This window comes from Danaus plexippus, chromosome 4, assembly GCF_018135715.1.
Source record: "Danaus plexippus chromosome 4, MEX_DaPlex, whole genome shotgun sequence".
Taxonomy (NCBI): domain Eukaryota; kingdom Metazoa; phylum Arthropoda; class Insecta; order Lepidoptera; family Nymphalidae; genus Danaus; species Danaus plexippus.
The window spans coordinates 1,625,872-1,648,059 of record NC_083538.1 but is presented as its reverse complement, the minus strand read 5'-3'; the positions used below and the strand labels follow the sequence as shown (position 1 = coordinate 1,648,059).

The following is a 22,188-nucleotide window of genomic DNA, read 5'->3' as shown; positions in this document are numbered from 1 at the left end:
ATCTGTTTTGATAAACTAAACTAAACAACGATTGTGTTTCCTTTGTACGCCTCCGTACAGATACACCTACAACGATTAATGAAAGAAAATTTATAACTCGTCAGTTCACATTACAATACATATATTTGTTTAAGTATGTTGATATACTATATAAAAAATGATTGTTACTTAATAAATACAGATAATTGTTCATCTATTTACTGTTGGAATCATGTTTATGTTATCTTGAGATAAAATTCTTATGCATATAAATTTGTACTCTGATATTTCTGGTCGGATTCTTTACATATACAATATTTTTTATGTTTCGATGAATGAATGCAAAAAAAAAAATAATAAGCTTCGCTAAAAACAATAGACTGTAAACAATTTTAAGAGTTGTCAAATTGTCATGCGTATTTTTTTTTAATATTCTTTGTTATAAGGCATGGTCTACATTATATATAATCAAAATTTGTGTCGGTATATAATGTAAATATAAAGTCGTAAATACACTCCTACTTAATTTTCTCTCATGTTATATATAAAGAGAGTAAACAGTTTTAACATTTTTTCCGTGTTTATATCTCCTTAGGAGTTGTAGGAAAACAATTGTAAAAGCATAATTTGAGCAAAATAACCGACGGAGTCCCGATTGAGTTCTAGTATTAAATAAAATTTAAATATTTGCGAGGTATCATATAAAAAGGTAAGGTAATTTTAACAGTTAAAAGCCGTAGTCCCTGAGAAGTTTTTTTCAATTTTTTTTTTATTTCTATGACGTCAGAGTTTTTAGACCTTATTTTTTTTAAGTCTAACATTAAACTGATGGTTTAATCGTAAATATAATTTACTTACGATGTTAGTTACTGTTTCCGCTTGATCTACGACGTTCGGGACTGGGTAAAGTGAATTCTGATTCCAGTTTTGATATAAAAGACCTAAAAAACAAGTTTCGAGCAAAAGAAAACTGGTATATAATGGAAAATATTTAATGAATTTGAGCAAAGTATGAACATTGTCAGCCACACTCCAGTTGCTATTACTGCATTGAATAAATTACACTAACTCGAGAGTGTGAACAGTATGGCTCCTTAGTTTTTTTCACACCTGAGCATTCATTTCAATCGTTTCTTATCCATATTGTTATATTTAAATAGATTCCAGACATTTTATATTGTTTCATTATTCTGTTTTTAAATTTTATTTTGACATAGAATAAAAAAATTTATATATATATTTATGTATCTAGAAATTTAAATGACGAATACGAGGTCTTAAAATTACTTTTGTCTTCCTATTGACCTTTTTTATTAAATGGCCAATAATTTTATTTTAATAACGAAACATATTAATACCTTTATCATTAATAACATTTTCGTGTTTTAATATATTTTATGATATTTTCGTGTTTGTTCTAGACGAATAACTTTTGCTTAATAATCGCATTTAAGTGTAATGTGCCTCGTGTCATTCAATATAAAATGTTTTTAAATAAATTTTGATAAACCGCAAGAGCTCTATAAAAATTTTTACATGAGGGATATATGATATAGACTAATATTAATTCTGAAAGCAAAGAAAGCATAAGGAAAAGTATTATGTTTTTTTTTTTAATAAATAGCCCAAACTGTTTGCATATTTGTCTACATATATACTCTTTACTGTGTTAGGACTTGGTTTCTGGACGTACATCGACTTTCATTCATGCAGCGGAAGTCGCAAGATGAATAGGGAGCTGTCAGTGTACTGCCGAAAACACTTAAATTATCTTTAATAGCAAATAATATTAATCATACTTATAATGTTCTGATTATGCTTTTAAAGATTATTATTATTAATCGCGTAATTGATTTACACAGATTGCTATTAGTTGTTTATTTATTGCTTATAAGTTATAAATATATATTTAATAATTTAAGTTTATTTCGATCTATTTTGTTTGGTGAAATCTGTTAGCTGAAATTAATTGCATTTTACGTAAGGGAGAATTGGTAAAAATGTATGAAATTACACGGAAATATTTACTCATGTGTGTAGTTTTTTTTTTTTTTTTTTTGTTATATCATTTAGTTCGTAATAACGGCTCGCACGGCAGTAACTGAACTGTGAATTTATAAAGTTAGCGTCTACTGCAATCGTGTAGGCTGTAGGCTAAGTGATTGAAGGAAACTATATTAAATCTATATATGTTTTAGGATAATTTAAGTTGCGGAACCTAAATCTGTTTGTATAAAAGGTCCCTGACGCCATTGGGATAACAAGTTAACAGTATTAGCGGACGTACATTTGTGATGCCGATAGTCGAGGCTGAGACGCCAGTTGAGACCGACGGACATTTCTAGTGCCTGTGTAATATTTGTTTGTTGTCATAAACAAAGGTTGGTTCACATTCTTCATTACTATTAAACTAAACTATCTGTAGTTATTTAATCACTATTCTATTTATTTGACTGTTTGTTAAGATTTGAGTGTGTTTTTTTGAGTGTTTCTCTATTGTTTTTAATGTTACCATATTCTAGTTTCGGTTTAATGTTAGAACGGTTGTGAGAATGATAGTGCTTGATATAAATATGTTTTTTTTTTTTTAATTTTGTGGAATGTTTTAAAATTATTTTTTAGTAAAAACCTTGATGTTGCTGCTAGCTTTTTTAGTGCAAGAACTTAAAAATGGTAAAATATATTTTACTTGATCGAAAGAGTTTTTAAGCAATTTTTTTACATAAAATACATATCTTTAATATTTTAATTGGTTTACAATTTCGATAATTTTTCTTCATGGATACCGAGCATGTTTTTGTTTCTATTAAACCTTATATTTTTTGGTTTAAGTATAATTTAAATTTTTATTATCATATTTTCCCAAAAGACACTATTATGAAAAACACGATTTACGTTATTCACGTTGGTCAACCTGTTTAAAACTGTTATTACATAAAAGATATATTGTATTAAATAAGAGTATAAATATTTATTCGTACGATCATTGACTTAGTTTAAATTATAAAATTTATGAACATAATCGTATATAAGTTTAGAATCGATTTTGTCGTCGGCGTCGAATGCGTACATTTTGTATTTACGAGATTAACCGATTTTATTTTACCAAATAAACGTATTATAAATTTCGAAAATTTACTGGAAGGTATGATAATTAAACATTGTTTTCGTTATTTAATAATTATCGAGTAACTATTTTGAATTTACGAAACGACACCCTCGTATTATTTATGTGTAAATATATAATTAAGGTATGCATTTCAAGGATGCAGCACGCTACTCATGAATATGAAAGTTATTATGTGTAAATGTGTTTATATTTTTTAGTCTTTCAGGAACAATTTACGGATGATATGTATATTTTTTTAATCTGTATTTCTAAGTAGATTATTAATATCAATATTGGACTTTGGGAAGCTAGTAATTGTGTTTATAAAAACACGATATGTGTGTTATCTTTCAGTGGAGTACCTTGAAATCGGTTCAATTGTAACATTGAAAAGGTGTCTTGATAAAAAAAGAGGTGTTATGATATAATTTTCCTAATAGGATATATATAACATTGAATGTATAAGGAAACGGAATTTATGGATAAGTCACGATAAAAAGTCAGGGTCCTGTTTGATTAAGTTTTGTCGTTTTAAAATAATTGCAATTTAGATAAATAAACGAGGAGGAAAACTTATGTTAACATTATATTATTTTGTTTTGTATTTGAATCATTTGTTATATTTGAAATAAGGTAGGACTGAAACCAAAAAATAACACTAAAAAATGTAATAAATTATCTCTCAACAAGAGATTTGTAATACCGTATATTTAAATAATTATGCAGGTACGTATAACTTATTTTAAATATACAAAGAGGCTTCGTTCAAGGGTTAAGTGAGTTTTGAAATTGGGAAGAAAACTGACAATTAACAACTTCAAGGTTAACCTAAAAAATATAGATATATTAACGGTAAAAAATGTTTTTGGTTAGTTTTCTTTTATATTATATGTTGTATATATTGTTGTTGTTGTTAAATAAAAGATATTTAGTTAATAATAATTTTTTAAATTGATACTCATTAAAGCAATGACATTTTTCGGTAGTAATTGCCTCGACAATTACGATATTGGGTAACACTGCTATTACAGAAGAGATGCTTTCAATTTTAATAATAGGTATAATTGCCTCTCGGAGAAAACACGATACGAAAAGCTTTTTAAGAATAATTGCTCAAGTATTCGGTGTTTTAATATAAGTATACAAAATTTAAATGTACGAATATGTTTGTTATGTCAAGATAAATTATCTATACTTTATTTTGACACACGCACGCACACACATACACATACACACACACACACACACACATGTATATATATATATATATATAATTAGTTTGCCTATAATAAACAAAATAATAAATGTTAACAAAGTTTAAAAAATAGATACTTTTTGACATGACAGCGGAAAAATTCTAATCAGAAAATCATAGCATTGAGAATATAAGATTATATTATTCTCCGAAGATTTTATAATGACCTTTGAAATCCAAATTTAATATAAATTATTTTAAATTTCTTTATCGTTTTATTATAAATTTTACATTTAAATTTTTACATTAGAATCTCGACATTAGAAGATAAACATATTCTAATTGGTTTGGGATGATTTCTCAACTGACGCTGTCGTGGTTCATGTATAAATTTCTCACAGATATAACATATTTTAATACCTACTGCATTGGTTTTACGTGACTCAAATATGAAGCAAAAGTAATCCTCGCTGTAACAGTTATGAACTTTCAACTCTGACACAATTGTAATGAATGTTGTTTCCGCTCGTGTGCATCGATGATACGTATTTATTCCGTTTTATTTATTCAATATGTATATTGTAATTTTAACTTAAAATCTAAATTCGTTATCGTGTTTCGTAAGAGGAAATTGTATTGTAATGTATCGTTCACTAGGCGGAATAGAAACAAAAACATAAAAATAGATAAGCCAACGTAATATGAAGGAAGTAATTATGTTTATAATATGATATTAATTATAATTGTTATATAACTTTTATTAAAAGTCTTGTCCCTTTATATATAATTTAAGACGTTCCCATCGCCAGTTTAACATTTTTAAATTATAAATCCTCCTTCAATCCAATCAAACATCGATAATGTAAACGTGTAACGGCCAGTAAGGTATTAAAAAAAAAAAAATATTTAAAAATGTGATGATTAATTTTATAATTCCAAAATGGACTTTGGACGTCTTGTTTCCTGGATATATTTGAAAAAAAAAAAAATAATTTCGTCACGAACACAATTGTGGTAAATTTTTATTTATAATAATTTGCACAAGGCTCACACCTTTGAGCTTTCTGCATTTAAGTTATAACATGCGATATGTTTGAACGGTGATTTTGCAAATGTTGCCAGATATTTGACTATTACATTTGCGTTTTCTTAACACTGAGGGTTGGCGACGGCATCGTTTTTATTAATTTCTTATATATAACGATAATATATTATATATCGTTATATTATTGAATCAAAATGAAATTACGAACAGATCATTTTTTTCACATACAAATAAAAAAAAATCATGGCTGAATATTTTATAAGAAAGAAAGAGATAAAGAATAATAATGATTTGATTTGTCAATTAATTATATGGTTAACGTTCCAATTTATTAACATTTTAACATTTACTTATAATAAAAAAAATCAATTAAAATCAATTAAAACTCGGGATTTCTTTGTTAATGAAATTATAAAAGAGTAAAATTTGGCGGCTGCCATGTATTATTACTATTTTTACTATTATTATTATTATTACTATTATTTATATCAGCTCTACAAACGTAATATTTTGGAAATATTCAAATAATGTTTGACAAACAATGAATTGGATTTTATTGTATGCTAATTGTTGCAAGTTGCAACGACATAAAATACGTGAAAGTCAGATTATTGAAAATGTATCGTCCTTGATGCTCAGTATCAACGTGGAAATAATAAGATAGTAACATTGAAAAAATAATTTAAACCGAACATTAAACTGTAAATATAACTCTTACAATGGCTGTTACTAAACAATTAAAAAAAATTACTGGTTCATGTTATTAACGATACAATTAAATATTAACATAATTATTTAATTTGTTTGTATAAGAGGAAAATGTTAGTTGAATAACGAACTTATCTTTATAAGCAAAGAATAGTTAAATGTGTACCAACTGTGACACAAAACAGTGGTTCGAAAGGCGACTCAATGGTGGTCTGATGTCCACATATGTATACAGCTTTTAATAGCTAAATATCCTCAAAGGAATCTGTACCATATATCCCATAACTATAAAGACCAATATCACCTGAAGAAAATATAACAATCAGTACAAACTGCAGATTCTTAAAAATTCAATCTCTCTAATGTTGGTTTTGTAAAAAACTAAACCATTTTTTGGGGCTTAACGGCGAAATGGGTACCAGAAATAATTCGTGGTTATGAAATATATCACGTTCATTATATTATACAAAAAATTAGAGATAAATATGTCTAGCTTATCATAAGATGATCAAGAACCTGCGAGTAGACAACCTCGTATCAAAATGGCGATCAAGCATTGTGTAAGGTAAACTGGACTTATATTATAATATTTCATTCTTAGTTTTTTTTTTCTGACTTTATGAATATTTTTTCATTAAACATGTAATTTATACATATAAATATTTTTTTGTATTGGACTATGTATCGATGTAAGAAATTTTGCGTTATAATTTTCAACAACCTCTCCCTAATTTTCGGGATAAATGTCATTTGGCAACATTAAAACGACACGACACTATACATATTATTCTCAATATTAAGCTCTGCTTAATACCTACAGTTCTTTAGATCAACTTTTATAATAATGCTTTAAACTATCGTTACTTAGTAACGCGAGTTGACACAACGATATTTGTCACTCGGCTTGTCATACAAATATTATTAAATTATTAACATAAATATAATTACTTCCTTTAAGTATATTATTGCATTTATTTAATTGAACATAACTCGCCGATACCTGCTAGTATCTAGTCACGTTAAAAAAAGTTATATTTAAAACTTTAATGTCACATAATAATTACATATTTTTCTATAATTCAACATGATGGTATTTTAATTTCTGACAAACGACGTCTTACCACGACCTTGCTGTCATAAAAACTAGAATCTGACATCATGATAATAATTTAATAGCTAACAATGATTATTAAAGATACAACGTGACGAACATACAGAACGCACAGAGCTTATTTAATGCTTATTTAATTTCAAAAATTAAACTCCAAAAGAAGCTTCTATAGAAGCTATTTACTCGCCGGAATTCTTATGACGAAACCTTCCATCTTTTAACGAGAAACAATTTACATACAGAACGTCGTTTGTTGAAACAGTTATCAGAAATCATTAAGTATTTTGAGAAACATTAATTTATCTTTTAATTTCAAATATGTATATAAGTTAAACGTCCCTTTGTGACTACAGCTGTGCTTATTATTTTCTATATACTGATATCAAGTAACTTTTTTGTTCGTCGCTGTTTCTGTTAATGAAATAGTCCTTGGAAGGGCTAATCGGATTTGAATTGTACTTAAAATTCTTGGCATATATACTCAATGTCAAGAATTGTATAGCAGCGACCAGCGAGCGAGACTATGCTTGGAATTTTATAGGGTAAATTCTGTATTACAATTGTGGGTACTTGAACAAAACTACTCACTTGATGTATTACTAAAATCATTAACATCGGTGAGGTGGGTAATTTGAAAACAATTATAATGAACGAATACATGAAAAGGAACAAACTCGATATGACAAGCCTCTCGTCGCGAAATATGTATATAATGAAAGAAGTTTTATAAATAATGAAGAGCCGTAATGTTATTTTAAACAATATAATTATCTTTTCATGTAGGTGTGTGAACACATCTGGGTTCAGGTAATCAGCACTTGCGGATCTCAGGGTCGACATTACAAAATGTATTGATAACACGCTATTTTGAAATTATTATAATATACGTCGTCTATCAAATAGTTACCATAATATTTTCTATATATTTAATGTGTAATAAAAAACAGACCTTAATTATATATTCAGATAAATGTATACTTAAGTTTTATTGCTGGAAATTTAGTTAGCTTTTAAATATGACCTCGTTTTAAACAGCTGTTCGTTTGTTTGTTGTGATGATAATTTTCTATTATCAATACTTTCCTGACATCAACTTTACCGTTATTTTAGCTTTTTTTTTTTTTGTCTAACATCAGATCTATATTAAAGGTATTTGGTAATTGTTTCAGGTGTCACAACGGCGGTGTGAATCGTGATAATTTTAGTGAAATAAAATGAGAAAGGTCTAGTTAAAATGGAAGTCGCTTACAGCAGTGCCCTAGGTCAACCTCACCTGTCACATCTGCCACAAAGGCCACCCATACATCTCGGATTCCAGGACCTATCCTACAGTGTGCCCGATGGAAAATGTAACTATATAATTATTCCTTTTAAAAATTGGTCAATTTGATCTTTAAGCTGTAACTTGACGAATTTTACGACGGTTGCGCAATTTAAGTGGCATTTTTTTTTTTTTGGTTCGCCGTAAAATTATCCTCAATCTTTTTTTTTTTTAAGCGGAGATTAAATTTAATGACATGGATTTAATCTCAAATTACAAGACATTCCACTGTCGTTTATACTGTATTTAGTTCTTTGTGCGGCTCAAATATTTTAAACCATTGTGCATGTTTAGTGACATGAAAAAATATTAAGTAAATGACGTCAGCAGTGCAAAAATATCGTTTCCATAGTATCCTAGGTTTGTAATCGCGAGTTGGCAAACGGTTGCAAAAGCCTAGTGAGGGCTTTACATCGATATTATCAGTATAAAATATGTATTCATTTATTCCGGCGATTTCTCATGAAATTTTCACGCCAAAACAATTCTGGTCTTAGAATAAATTTGATAAATAAATTCATTTTATGAGTATCGTCTTAAAATTTCGGTTAGAATATGTTTTATACAGGATTAGGGAAAGGTCTTAAATTGAGAAAATATCTGTATGATCGATAGAGTCACATCACTAGTAGATACTCGTATACACGTGACTGGGTCCTGGTGTTTAGTCACGGCACGTGACTATGAGATCTGTGTCGATGTAATTTCTTGAAGTCCGATATAGTTGACTCATTTCGAAATAAGTTAAGGACCGCTGGTCGAATCGTTGTTAAGATGGGTGACCGATATTACGATATTCTAATCAGCGGTTTTTAAAATTTCTAAATAGGTTGAATTTTTAACTAAGTTTTATAAATATAACTTGTCTGGAAGGCTTGAGACTTATCACATTTAACTTTGAAACATATTTTTCATACTCATAAAAGATTTATTCCCAGTGTTATATCCTTAATACATACAATCGTCATTCTACGTATGTCTTCATGTCATTTTTATTGACATTGCTATTCACTCCATGCGCAATCACTATACATTTGATAGCGTATAAAATGTATATAGTATATGTATAGTGTTGCGGTAATTATTAAGTTTAACTGAGAGGTTCAAATATATAATCAAAAAGTTATCACAGTTACAAAACTAATATTTTCGATGGCAAACTATATGTTCGGACGTTAATTATGTCATTGGGATCGTCGATTGCTGGAAACGAAAGTATTTTTTTTATTAATATTTTTCTAATATAACTAACGAATGTTTATGGAAACCATAATTGTATGTATTTCGTTATATCCACGACGTGTTGCCTGCCCGCTCTCCGGTCTAAATGCCTCAGTCGTTTTGCAAGACCTCATGTATTGGTCACATTAAACGGACGCGATTCTTTGTTATCATAGATTTTATTTTAGTTTGTTTTGTATACTTCAGACATAACATTTTAAATGTCACTTTAAAACAATATTTACTAAATACATTCAAACATTTTTTTAGTCAGAATATTTTTATAAACATTAGTCTCAAGGACCAGAAGTTATGTATTTAACGGTTCGTGGAAAAATATTATATTTTAATAAATATACTAATATGTTTGTTTCGACTACGAAATCATTTCGTCGGAAACTATTCTGACAGCATTAAGTTATAGCATGAATAAGTCCTTGTAGATATTCACCAGCACTTATAGTTTCAGTAGCATTGTTTTTTATTTTGGTTACACACACACACACACACACGCATACACATACACGCACTCTGCAACCTTAGCTGGAGTTTTCTACAGTATGGAGTTATACATTCATAAATCGTTATATTATCAGGATGAAAACGTCCTAACTGACAGTGTAATTGTAATTTGTGTAATTTAAACTCATATTAAACATCCACTGCCTACACTGCCTGCTATCCAACGTATGTTACGTATTCAATACACATTAAAATCAGTTTGTTATTCTCATCAACGTCTGAACTATTTACAGCCCTTTCACTCGTCACTCGCTTCACTTACAAAACTACTTTTAAAGACTCATCGCATATTATACTGACATATTATTTCTTGATTATTTCCTTACTTATTTATTTATTTATGAATAATTACGTTTTTACTTTAACCATTTTTTTTATTCGTTGGTTTTTTAGCGCGTTCTTGTTCTTGCCTTATATGTGATGTATGGACGCGTAAAATATGTTGTTGGTGTTGCCACATTGAAATTATAATTTAAGAATTTAAATACAAAGCCCTGTTGATATTATTTTCAAATTATTCTAAGCTTAAATCAACAAAGGAATTTATTATTTAAAAACACAAAGCGAGCGTCATCGACCATATTTCTATAAGTAAATAACAAAAGAAAATTTAATATTCAAACAATAAATTCATAAAATAATTCAATTATTAACAATATGCCTTGTAGCGTTCTCAAAAATTTTGTTAGTAAAATACAATAATATAATAAAATGTAATACTTGTAAACCCGTTCCGTCCGCCTTGACTTTGGACTTGGAGAATTGATTTGATCAATAAGACCTGATCCAGCTCTCGAACAATTTTTCTACTTGGTAATACATGTTTTTACGGCATACTAATAGTTCCACGTTTTAATAAGTAACGAAAATAATCATTCAATGATGTTATTAGCGGAAATGATATTTCTGATTCAAATTGAAAAAAAATAATATTTTTATATCATTAATTAAATTCTTATTATTCCATAGCAGTGCTTTCACTATGGTCAATCATAAGGTTGGTGAATGTCGAGTTTCCTTGATATATTTTTGTGGGAACGCACCTAATGTTTGCTCTTTGTTACATATTAATGACACGCAACAAGCATTATTTGTATTGTATAAGGGTTTGTATACGAGAACTACATACGGAGTGTTACCAGTTTTTCGTTCATAAATGTTTGCACAATACATTACGAATATTAACGTAGGTTATTGAACGGGAAACGCGAAACGTTTCGTGTGCAGTGTGAAGTTTTAAACTTGTGCTAAGCGTACTGTTTAAATATACGATGCAAACACGGCTAGCAGAATTCAGAAATAGCAGAATTAGAAGTTGTTGAACGAATATTTTGACATTTGCTTCGAAAATTTCGGGTAGCAAAAGTATTTTTCTGGCTTAATGTTAGGTTGATGCTAAATTTCTTATAAATGGGTAAAATTTTCGAATGATCCGATAACAAAAACTCGTGTATACCTACTTTATAAGTTTTAATATTAGTGGCCAGCTTAGTGGTTATTAAAAATCTAACGGCAATTTATGTTTGAAGCATAATGTTGCCGTTAGATTTTTCTATTTATCTATTTTTATAAAGGTATATTATTAAAATTAGAATTCCCTCAATCGTAAATTAACACTTAAATCCAATAACGTAATTCGTAACAGTTCCGTTGAACTTTCTTGATTATGACGTGTGTGCATAAATTAAATTTATATCTTTAATTTCGCGAGAGCTTGTGTTCTGTTTTACATGAGTAAAAAAAAAACAATTCCCCTTTTCTCAATCTTATTTTTGTGTTGACTAGCTGTTGAACGCGGCTCTGACTGCATATTAAACTTTTGAGATACGCGTTGCAACGTTACGATTTGTCGAAAATCCCTTCATCAGACATTTAATTGAAGAAGGACTGAACAAACATTCAGTACATTCCAGAAATATCTCCTCCTGGAAGTCAGTAAATTTTTTTATGTAACTCCATATACCATTACATACCTACCTGCGAGTACAATTCTCTTTAAAATCGGTCCAGTCGTTCCAAAGAATAAAAAAAAAGTTATCTATCATACAATATCATATCATATCATGTTTCAAAAAACCCGAAGTCGTTGATTTGTAATTACAAACGGACGCTTCAAACTTATTTATTATATTGCATTATTATGATTACTGGATATTATAAATAATCACATAATAATAACTTTACATTTATTACCAAAACCTAACATTTTTCGCGGGTATTTGTTTTTTATTCCTTGGATTGTGACGTTGTATTGTTGTTGAAATCTGTCACATAACTATATCTTCGAAAGATAAGTTGCGATGGCTATTTATAAAACTGTCTGGATTTCGTTCTTTTCTAGATAAAATTTCCGACCTTATTAAAATAATGGCATGCAAACGTTCTTATCTATATAAAATACAGAACATTAAAAACTTTTTAAAGTCTAGTTTACATAGTCATGACACATGCAAGCAACCTTGATCTTAAAACGCATTGCTGTGTTACATCAGACTATAAATAGAACGTCTCATATAATATTCTAATAATTCGTATTAAATTAACATATTATTTTAAATTAACCTTAACTAGAATAAGTTACTCGTGTATTTTGATTTTTTTTTGAGTAAGACATAAAATTCAGTTCTAACCCAAGATAATTTTTTTGTTCGTAAAAGAAGTCTGTAATAAAATTACATTTAAAGTCACTTTGATTGTGTATATGTTGATTCTTTTTCCCACTTTGTGCAAATAAGTTTAAAATACATATATTATATTTATAGAGGAAGTAATCGAAAGATTTAACCCCCGTTTTCTATTTGTATTGTAAGACACTTTAATTTATAAGCATATTCATTTTTATGTCGTTTACGAATTAATAAAAAACTGTGAAATCTCTCATTTATTTTTATAATGTAATCTCATTTTAAAGCGCCTGATAACAGACTTAAATAAATTGAACTCAAAGTTTATTGACACCGCAGCCACCAACATGCGTTGTATTAAATATAAAAAGGATAGTGTCAATGTGCTTCTAATAGTTAAATCAGTTGCGATAACAAAATATACAAAATTATACGTTATTTAATGGGGTTAAGGTTTTAAATTCATTGGCGATATTCATCACCAAGTTAAATCTGTTTTCAAATCTCATCTGTCATTACGATACAATGGCGGGGTCAAGGCGGGTCATCTGTCAAACTGACAAATTCTGTCAAAATATTTTTTGTCTTTTTCAAAGCAATGCTGCTTGAAATATACGTATTTTCAAAGGTTTTGTTATTGATTTTTAAAATAACACGAAAGGTCATGAGACACATTAAATAAAATATCTATATATTTTAGAATATTAGACATATTATATAAATTATTGTGCCGTATTATATCCAAAAACAATTTGCTAGAATTGTTATAATTATCAACAAAATAGTTTAAAAAATATCTAATGTTAAAATAAATTTTGACAGACTATTTTTAAATGATTCAAAACGTATTTCAAGTACGAAATGATATTCAAACAACTGTTTTATATCGTTGTGTACACTTTCGTTTTAATTCACAAAACAACTCTGTCCTCGTAACCTCTTAGGCCTTGATCCATTAATCTATTTGGGTGCAACCCAATTTTATAATCAAACAGCTATCAATACATTACAATCATGAATAATTACGATAAATAACTCTTACATTTATCAATATAATTAGAGTTGCCATAAGAATAAACATGCAATATAATCTGTTGATAATTTAAATTATAATTATAATTTATGTGACTTGTGTTTAAGTTTTTGTACCTAATAAATAGTTTATAAGGACACTCATCGGTCATTCCGTCTGTCTGTTACGTTGTGTAATGTATCACTGTACTGTATAGTGATCTGTACCATTACCATGAGTTTATACGTTCCAACTACACGTACAAAGTTTTTAATTTATCATAAATAGACATAAGTATTTATGTACCATCATGTACGCGTCTGTCAATGTTTATTTATCACAATATTGCATCATCTAACAAGATTTTACACTTTTGTAAAGTAAATATAGTAAATTATTGATTTACAAACAGGAAACGCTTGGTATGTAGTGTGGTGTACAAACATGTGGTAAGCGTACTGATCTAATCGATACAGGAAATGATAATGTAACTATACGCGCTTGTGTATTCTCGCCCTTGTTTGTAAATAAGTTACTATAATTATTATAAACGTATTAATATTTCTATACCATCAGTACAATGAGACAAAAAAGTATCACATAATTAAATAAGAGTTGGTGTAAAAGGTTCAGCGTTGTGTTTTTCATAACCGATGTGTTTCATCCTTTACAATACATGAATGTTGCAACAATAAAAACACATTTATTATATCTAAATAGATATTTATACTCAGCTTTCAGTGGAATGTAATATTTGTTTGTTTGTTTAAAATATGGCCTTCATCCGTGCAAAGACGTGCACACTATATTCTGCCAGTGTCGTGTAGAATGGAGGAGACGCGATCCGGGATTAACTTTTGAATGAAATAAAATTTAACAGCCTAGACTGAAGTCACAATAAGGAACTTTGTTAGTAGATAAAAAACAACACAAATTCAATGAGAGGAATGTAATATTTTTGAATAATTAATATATTATATAGATTTGTGACACAGACTGATTGTCAATTACTATCGAAAAAATTCTGTGATATACCGTTCTAATGGGAACTGCGTTTGTCTTGTTTCAGCATCAAAATTGATATTAAGAGGACTCAATGGGGAATTTCGTTCGGGACAGTTGACAGCTATACTCGGACCCTCGGGTGCTGGGAAGAGCACTCTCCTTAACATACTAGCTGGATACAGGTGAAATGACATCAAAATAGATCTTTCCTTAAATTACATTGTAAAATCTACGAAATAATAACTATATTTGGTTGTGTTGACCACAGAAATAAATAAGCGAATGTTACTTATTCGTTTTGTTCGTGTCAACTTAAATAACGTGAATAGTGAAACGGTTTCGGTTTCGGTGCCCGTGATCACGGTTGCTGCAAAGTAACCGAAACGTCGGGATTATGTAGTTTTTAAATAATAAAATCCGCGTAGTAAATCCGAATAATACTAGTTTCATTTAAATGAATACTCGCGAAAATCTTAGATCTCATAACGGGAATAGTACCTTAATTTTGTACTGCATTCAGAAATGCTTAGGGTTGTAACGGTTCGCAAATTAAAAAAATGTAGCATTTCTTATTTCTATGGAGAATCAAAATTATTGTATATCATGAGACTTAGGTGTTTAATAATTTATAAAATTATATGCAACATCCATGGCATCGTTCGTTGTATTAATGTTCCAAAAATATTGTTTTCATTATTATTTTTAAGCAACCGTGATCAGCAACCCGCAAAGGAACCGAAATATCGGGAGCATGTAGTTTTATAAATAAAAAAATAACGCTTAGTAATCCGAATATTGGTTTCATTTAAATGAATATCGGCGAAAGTCTAGAACTTAGATCTCATAATCAGATCCCTCTTAATTCCACGCAGAGTAAGCGGGTCGACGGGCTTAATTTCGACGAATGGCGAGCCCAGGAATCTTCGCTTGTTCAGGAAGCTGTCCCGGTACATCATGCAGGAGGATTTGTTGCAGCCGCTCATCACCGTCCAGGAGGCCATGTCGATGGCTGCGGATCTGAAACTTGGCAGCGAAATCAACAAGGCAGAGAAGAAAATTATAGTAGGTTTACTTTGACATGTCATCGCTAGAGCCTATTCTTAGTTGTCACGTCGCACAACACACGAAACGTCCTTTTTAACAATAATCTACGTTAATACTGTAATGTGACGAGACTCATGAATTAAAAACTCATAACTCCATGTTCAGTGACGATCTCATCTAAGAATAAGCAAAAACCTTTATTCTCAATGTCTCCATTGTTTTCAACTAACACCAAATTTGCCACACTAATATGCAGATTTCAGAAATTGTACCAAAATGTTGAAGCGTGTTTTCAGTCAATTATATAATGTTACCGCTGTCTACTACCGAACAATCTTATGAAGAAAAATCTTTAAAAAAGAATTTTGAAAGTTTTCAACAAGTTTATTACATACTAGTTATTGGCTGTGACTTCGTCCGCGTTAATTTCGGCATTAGTAACATATGAATAGCTGACCGGGCGAACTCTATTCCGCCCAAGACGTCATAAATAACTATATATTGGAATTTTTAAAGTTTTTTCTTCCTTTTCGATCGAACAGAATTAATTAAGTTCCTTCCCCTTTTCCATCTCCTCGCTATTTTTCAGCCATATCCCTACAGCCGTTCTTAAGTTATAAACAGTGTAACTGATACAACTTTTATATATATATATATAAATATCTACTTTAATCGTTTATTCTACAGAAAACTATTTCATTCGAAACCTTTAAATTCGTCATCTCATATGTATTCGTATTTAACTCGGTGCAATGTTCACTCCATTATTCATGATGCGTAAATGAGTTGTGTTCAAGGGTCCTTCTATTGTTCGTTAAAATAAACATTATTTGAACTGCATTAAGTTTACAAACGAATACATCAGCTGGAACCAGGCTGTATAAAATTAACTAACTAATTCAAATAAACTAAATTTTACTCTCGTTGTTTGTTGATATTGTCTTTTGTTACGTGGCATCCTCGCCTCGAGATAGTGTTTTTATTACACAATATCAGTTTATAGTCCTTAATAATGAGTTTAAATAGTTCGTGATAGTCCATAGCAGAAGATAAATTATTTTATCTTCACTAGCAAGTGAGATAATTAACAGGAAAATGTTAGGTGTCATATATGCGACATACGAGTGCAAGGTGTCACATAATCAGTGTTTATTCTGTTATAATGTTGCGCTCTGAGTACATAAAAATATAATTAAATATTGCAACAATGTTGTTTATTTATTAATTGAACAGTATTTTTTTATTCACTATGTATTTTCAAAACGGACGGACTTTGTCTAAACAAAAGATTAGGTATATTTGTTTTGAAATTGAACAAATATAATTAATGATCCGGTTTGTAAACTATTTTTTTTTAGGTAGAAGAAATTATAAAATTATTAAGGCTGAATAAGGCTCGGAACACATCTAGCGAGCGTTTGTCTGGCGGAGAGCGGAAAAGACTCTCAATCGCTTTGGAGCTTGTCAACAACCCGCCTGTTGTGTTCCTAGATGAACCAACGACGTGAGTGACAAATATTTATCTATTAATATTCTTATACATACTACATATTCTTATACATACAAATAATACTACAAGCCAGTCTCTAAGGCTACTTAATAAAATAAAAAATTAGTTTAGTTTGTACAGAGGAAATTACGATTATTAAAAAAGAAAAAAATACTAACTATTTGACAAACGATTTTCGATGAGACGCGAATGCTGAATCAATTTATAATCAACTAAATAAGTCGAAAGATTCACTTGATTGTTTTCTGTTGCACGCAAATACATTAACGTAAACTTTGACAATTAAAAAGAGGTTTTATAAAATCGTCTCAAATTTAGATTAATGAGATCTAATGCCTCCTCTGCACTACTCGCGGAGTTGAACGAAGTTAGACGAATAGGATAGTGTAGAGATGCACTTCGGCTTACCTCGTCAAACTTTTTTTCGCCTCGGGTGACTTCCATTTGTTGTCGATTTTTGGTACCGGGTCAAAGGGCCCGAAGTGGCACAGACTGTCGGCGCCTTATAGCCGAGGAACTCCGCGAGTAGTGTAGAGGAGGCATAAGGCTTTCGCGAGTATCCATTTCAATGAAACTACTATTTTTCGGATTACTACTCGCATTTTATTATTAAAAAAATACGCGTAGTAATCCGAAAAATATTAGTTTCATTCAAATTTAGATTTATGGAGCAAATTTGAAGATGTCTTTTTTAGGCTTACGATTATAATTTTTACTAAAAATATATATTTCTGGCTGATGGTAACTGTTTTAGCAAAACTTCATATACCGAACCATCGATAAAAAAATACTCAAAAGATTTAAAAAATCCTATGGCTAACCATTTTTTTGTACCCCTTAGCTGGAACGATTTCCTTGATTTCAGAGGTCTAGATGACGTGGCATCCTCGACCTGCGTGTCGCTCCTGAAGCGCGTGTCTCGAGGCGGTAGGACGGTGGTGTGTTCACTGCACACGCCGTCTGCACGTCTTTTCGCGATGTTCGACCACGTCTACGTGGTGGCGGGTGGGAGGTGCGCGTACCAAGGCTCCTCTGCTGGGGTGGTGCCCTTCCTGAACGAGCTGGCTCTCCCGTGCCCGAGGACATATAACCCCGCTGATTTCAGTAGGTTACCCATTGTGTTATCCTGCGTCACGAATAAGTCATACAGAATTTTGCATAATTTTAATTTAGTTTTCATCAAACCAAATTATTATCCGTCGCTAAAAGCATTTGATAATAAATAACGAGTCTTATTTCTATAGTCATAGAGGTGTCCAGCGGTGAATACGGTTCGCACGTGGACAAGATGGTCACTGCCGTGGACAATGGAAGATTGCAGAAGTGGAGACAATACGCACTGGAGGAAGAGCGCCAAGAGATGGAGATAGAACAATTGAACACGGACGTAGTGGAAAACCATGTATACAAGTACGAGAGCTCCTCGTGCCAACAGTTCTATGTGCTGTTGAAGAGAATGTTACTACAGACGGCCAGGAATAGGGTAGGTTGATGATATGACCGTGACTTACGATCGTATTGATAGTGTTTCAATGATATCGTTCTCAGCAATACTACTTTAGAGAATTTGCCAAAAAACTTGGCTAAAAAGAAAATCTTTATAAGTTTCTTATTCTTTTCTGTTTCGTTTCTAGACTATTGTAGATAAATTGAGAATTTAAAAGTTAATTGCGTCTCTTAGTGATGTACTATTTTAATTAATGTCCATTACCCAGGACTACCTCTGGTTGCGAGTCGGTCTCCATTTATTCCTGGGCGGTATAGTCGCTGCGCTCTTCAGTGAAATGGGCAACGACGGGTCCAAGGCTCTATTCAATTTCGGCTTTTGCTTCGCCTGCATTATCGCTATGCTCTACACCACAATGATGCCCATATTATTGGCGTGTGAGTATTCATTCAATGGAAGTCTCCCACAGATTGAAAAGCCAGAACTTATTTTGGTGTACTTTTACCATTCTTTATAAGTACTTCGGGAATTAATACCAATCAACTCTCTAGACCCTACAGAGGTTCTGTTGGTCAAACGGGAGTACTTCAACCGGTGGTACGGGTTGAAGCCTTACTACGCGGCGTTGGTCGTGTCCAGGACACCCGTGACTATATTCTTCTCTCTCATGTACCTGGGTATCGTGTACCCGCTGACGTCACAGCCCTTGGAGCTGAACAGGATACTGATGTTCATGACCATATGTATTTTGACAGCACTGATATCGGAATCGATGGGCACTTTGATATCGTCTACTCTGAGCGTTGTTGTAAGTTATGTATTTTACTATATGCTAAGAATATCTTGATTATATAAGTGAATAAATTAATTATATATTATATTTTCTGAATACATTTCTCGCATCTCGTCTAATCTCATGGAATGTTAATAAAGATGAACTATAACTATTTGCCCGCTAAATAACAATCACGTAATAAATTTGATATATTCCGTAGCGTTGTCTCAATGTTATTCACTTATTATGATATATGAATAAATAGTTTTATTACCATCTCGGCCTCCTATTGTCTTGTCTCGGGTCATAAAAATATATCATGAGTTAGATATCGCGAAGAAAAAATATTCATACGAATATAGAGAAATATAATGGTGTGAGAGACTAAGATTTCCGGATACAACGTTTTTTTATTATTTCCTAACTACTACTCAAAAATAACCATTAACACTTATTTACATATTATGTATTTACAAAATAATAAAAAAAGTATCTTATCTGAAAAAAAATCGCTTCATTTAATAGAGAAGTATTAAAAGTAATTCAATCAAAGTGATCAAATATCCTTAGTAGAGGTTAACGAAATATATTTTTATCTGTGCTTCATTCGTAATAAGTAATTATACGTGTATTTAGAATTCTATGTTCGTGGGGCCGGTGATATCTGTGCCATTGATGTTACTGTCGGTGTACGGCATCGGAGACGGGGATGTACAGCCTCCGATGTTGTGGAGGTTGGCCCGCGCCTGCTCCTTCATGAGGTACGGCCTCGAGGGTCTGGTCGCCGCGGTGTACGGCCCCCCTAGAGCCGACCTCACTTGTCCGGAGCACCTCGTCTACTGCGAGTACAAGAACGTCAGGTGGGTTCAAGGATAAACATTTGTAACACATTTCGTCGACAACGCCAGTATTCGCTTGTCTTTGATGGTGTTAACATTAAAAATATTTTTTGCGCTTGGAGAAGAAGTAAAACGTAATATTGGAATGAAAACAGGATGGGCTAGAAATTGATTTTTAAGGAATTTTTTGTGTTTCTTTAAGACAAACTTTATGAACATTATCTAAAAGTCACAATCGAATGCCCGCACGCATTCCCTCTCGCTCTGTCTCTTTTATAGTTTATACCCCCCTCCCGCCCTCGGAGCGTTAAACGTTTATTAACTTTGTGTTATTTTATCATAGTTCATTTATGTTAAATATTTAAAATAAGATACATGTACCTGTCACAACTTGGCGAAATTTTTCCCTATTTATTTTTTCTTCGTTTGTTTGTTTTCGAAATTTTATTTAACGTCATTCTATTTCTATATAAATTCTACTGTATTATGTCTAATTTCGCTGCGGGACAACACAAATTATAAGTTCGATATAATAAATTTATTATATTGGTGAAAACTATAATTTTCTTACTTCTTATTACGTCAATGTCTTTGAACTAAAGCTAATATTTTTCGGTTTTACTACACGTTTTATTGTTTTTAACAACATAATACCGAAGTTTCGGTAAATCCGATTACTATGAGTTATATCAAGCAATACTCACGGAAATCTTATATCTCGTTGTGTGTGTCTGCTTCAAGGTATTTCGTGAAGCTGATGGGTATGTCGGGTGTCTCGTTTTGGTACGACTTCTCCGTGTTACTCCTGATACTCTTCTGTATGAACATCGGCGCATATTATTTACTAAGACAAAGGCTCTCGCCGAACTACGCTTTCAAAACGATCAAACTCATCGGAAGGTTTGTTAAAACTAAATTAAAAGTTTAGATTGCAAGATGTTTAGTAGCGATATAGTTTAAATACATATCCGCCATGAAATCTGTTTTAAGATATGTATGACTTTTTATTGTATAAAGAACTTTTATTATGACAGAACATATATAAAATTGTGATCCAAACAAAGATATTGATTCCTAAAAATATGTTAAGAATTACGACATGATTATTTTTAAGTAAATTGTTTTGTATAACACACGTGTAAGCAGTGAACAGTTTAGAGTACCCTCGGTTTCCTCTATTAATTAAAGTATTCTTTCGATATTTATTAGTCACGAGATATCTTTAAGGACCTACCTAACCTTGCGATACTTCATTTATGATAAATGTACTATTTATATTGATGAACACATACGGTCTTTTCACAAATTTTGTATTGGTGTAACGAAAGTTTCATACAGGGTGTTTCTTTTTTAACTACTATAATTTTGTGATAACTATAATATGATTTTATTGCTTCTAAGCGATATACTTGTATAGTGTCTCTGGCTATTGAATTTTAAGGTATGTTTGAAGTGCGATTATTTTAAAATTGTTCAAATAATTTTTGGAATTTCTTTTGTTAGTATTTTTCTTTTTTTTTTTTTTGTAAAACTATTTAAAGTAAGTTTATTTTATGTCGGTGTTGAATCAAATGTGGAATGTTCTAGAAATTTATCGTAAAGGGTGTTAAGATAAGACTGGTTTGTAATATCGAGTTGGTTATAATAAATAATAATTGAAATATGTAACTTATTTCACTAACGTGTCCAGGAAACTTGGCTACAAAATAAAAAAATATATA

General features: G+C 30.8%; 1 protein-coding gene across 2 annotated transcripts; it reads left to right on the top strand.

Moving 5' to 3' along the window:
- The first annotated feature begins 2,203 nt into the window (after nt 1–2,203).
- Nucleotides 2,204–22,135, top strand: LOC116768648 (ATP-binding cassette sub-family G member 1-like). Of its 2 annotated transcripts, none has more exons than XM_061523754.1 (11): nt 2,204–2,360; nt 8,317–8,496; nt 14,917–15,034; nt 15,725–15,918; nt 17,259–17,400; nt 18,272–18,510; nt 18,651–18,889; nt 19,122–19,290; nt 19,405–19,661; nt 20,265–20,488; nt 21,209–22,135. In XM_061523754.1, exons 2-11 carry the CDS (start codon nt 8,382–8,384, stop codon nt 21,393–21,395), a joined length of 1,884 nt encoding a protein of 627 aa, XP_061379738.1. In that variant the 5' UTR covers nt 2,204–2,360; nt 8,317–8,381; the 3' UTR covers nt 21,396–22,135. The 2 variants fall into 2 exon arrangements, with proteins under 2 accessions (XP_061379738.1, XP_061379747.1); XM_061523763.1 differs by lacking the exon at nt 2,204–2,360 and adding an exon at nt 6,583–6,601.
- The last annotated feature ends 53 nt before the right edge of the window (nt 22,136–22,188 follow it).

Excerpts from the sequence above, each read along its gene's own strand:
- LOC116768648 (XM_061523754.1), top strand. The coding sequence starts at position 8,382 with ATGGAAGTCGCTTACAGCAGTGCCCTAGGTCAACCTCACCTGTCACAT. Across the intron at positions 8,497-14,916 it reads CAGTGTGCCCGATGGAAAAT|CATCAAAATTGATATTAAGA; the intron begins GTAACTATATAA and ends GTCTTGTTTCAG. Across the intron at positions 19,662-20,264 it reads CGTCTACTCTGAGCGTTGTT|AATTCTATGTTCGTGGGGCC; the intron begins GTAAGTTATGTA and ends ACGTGTATTTAG.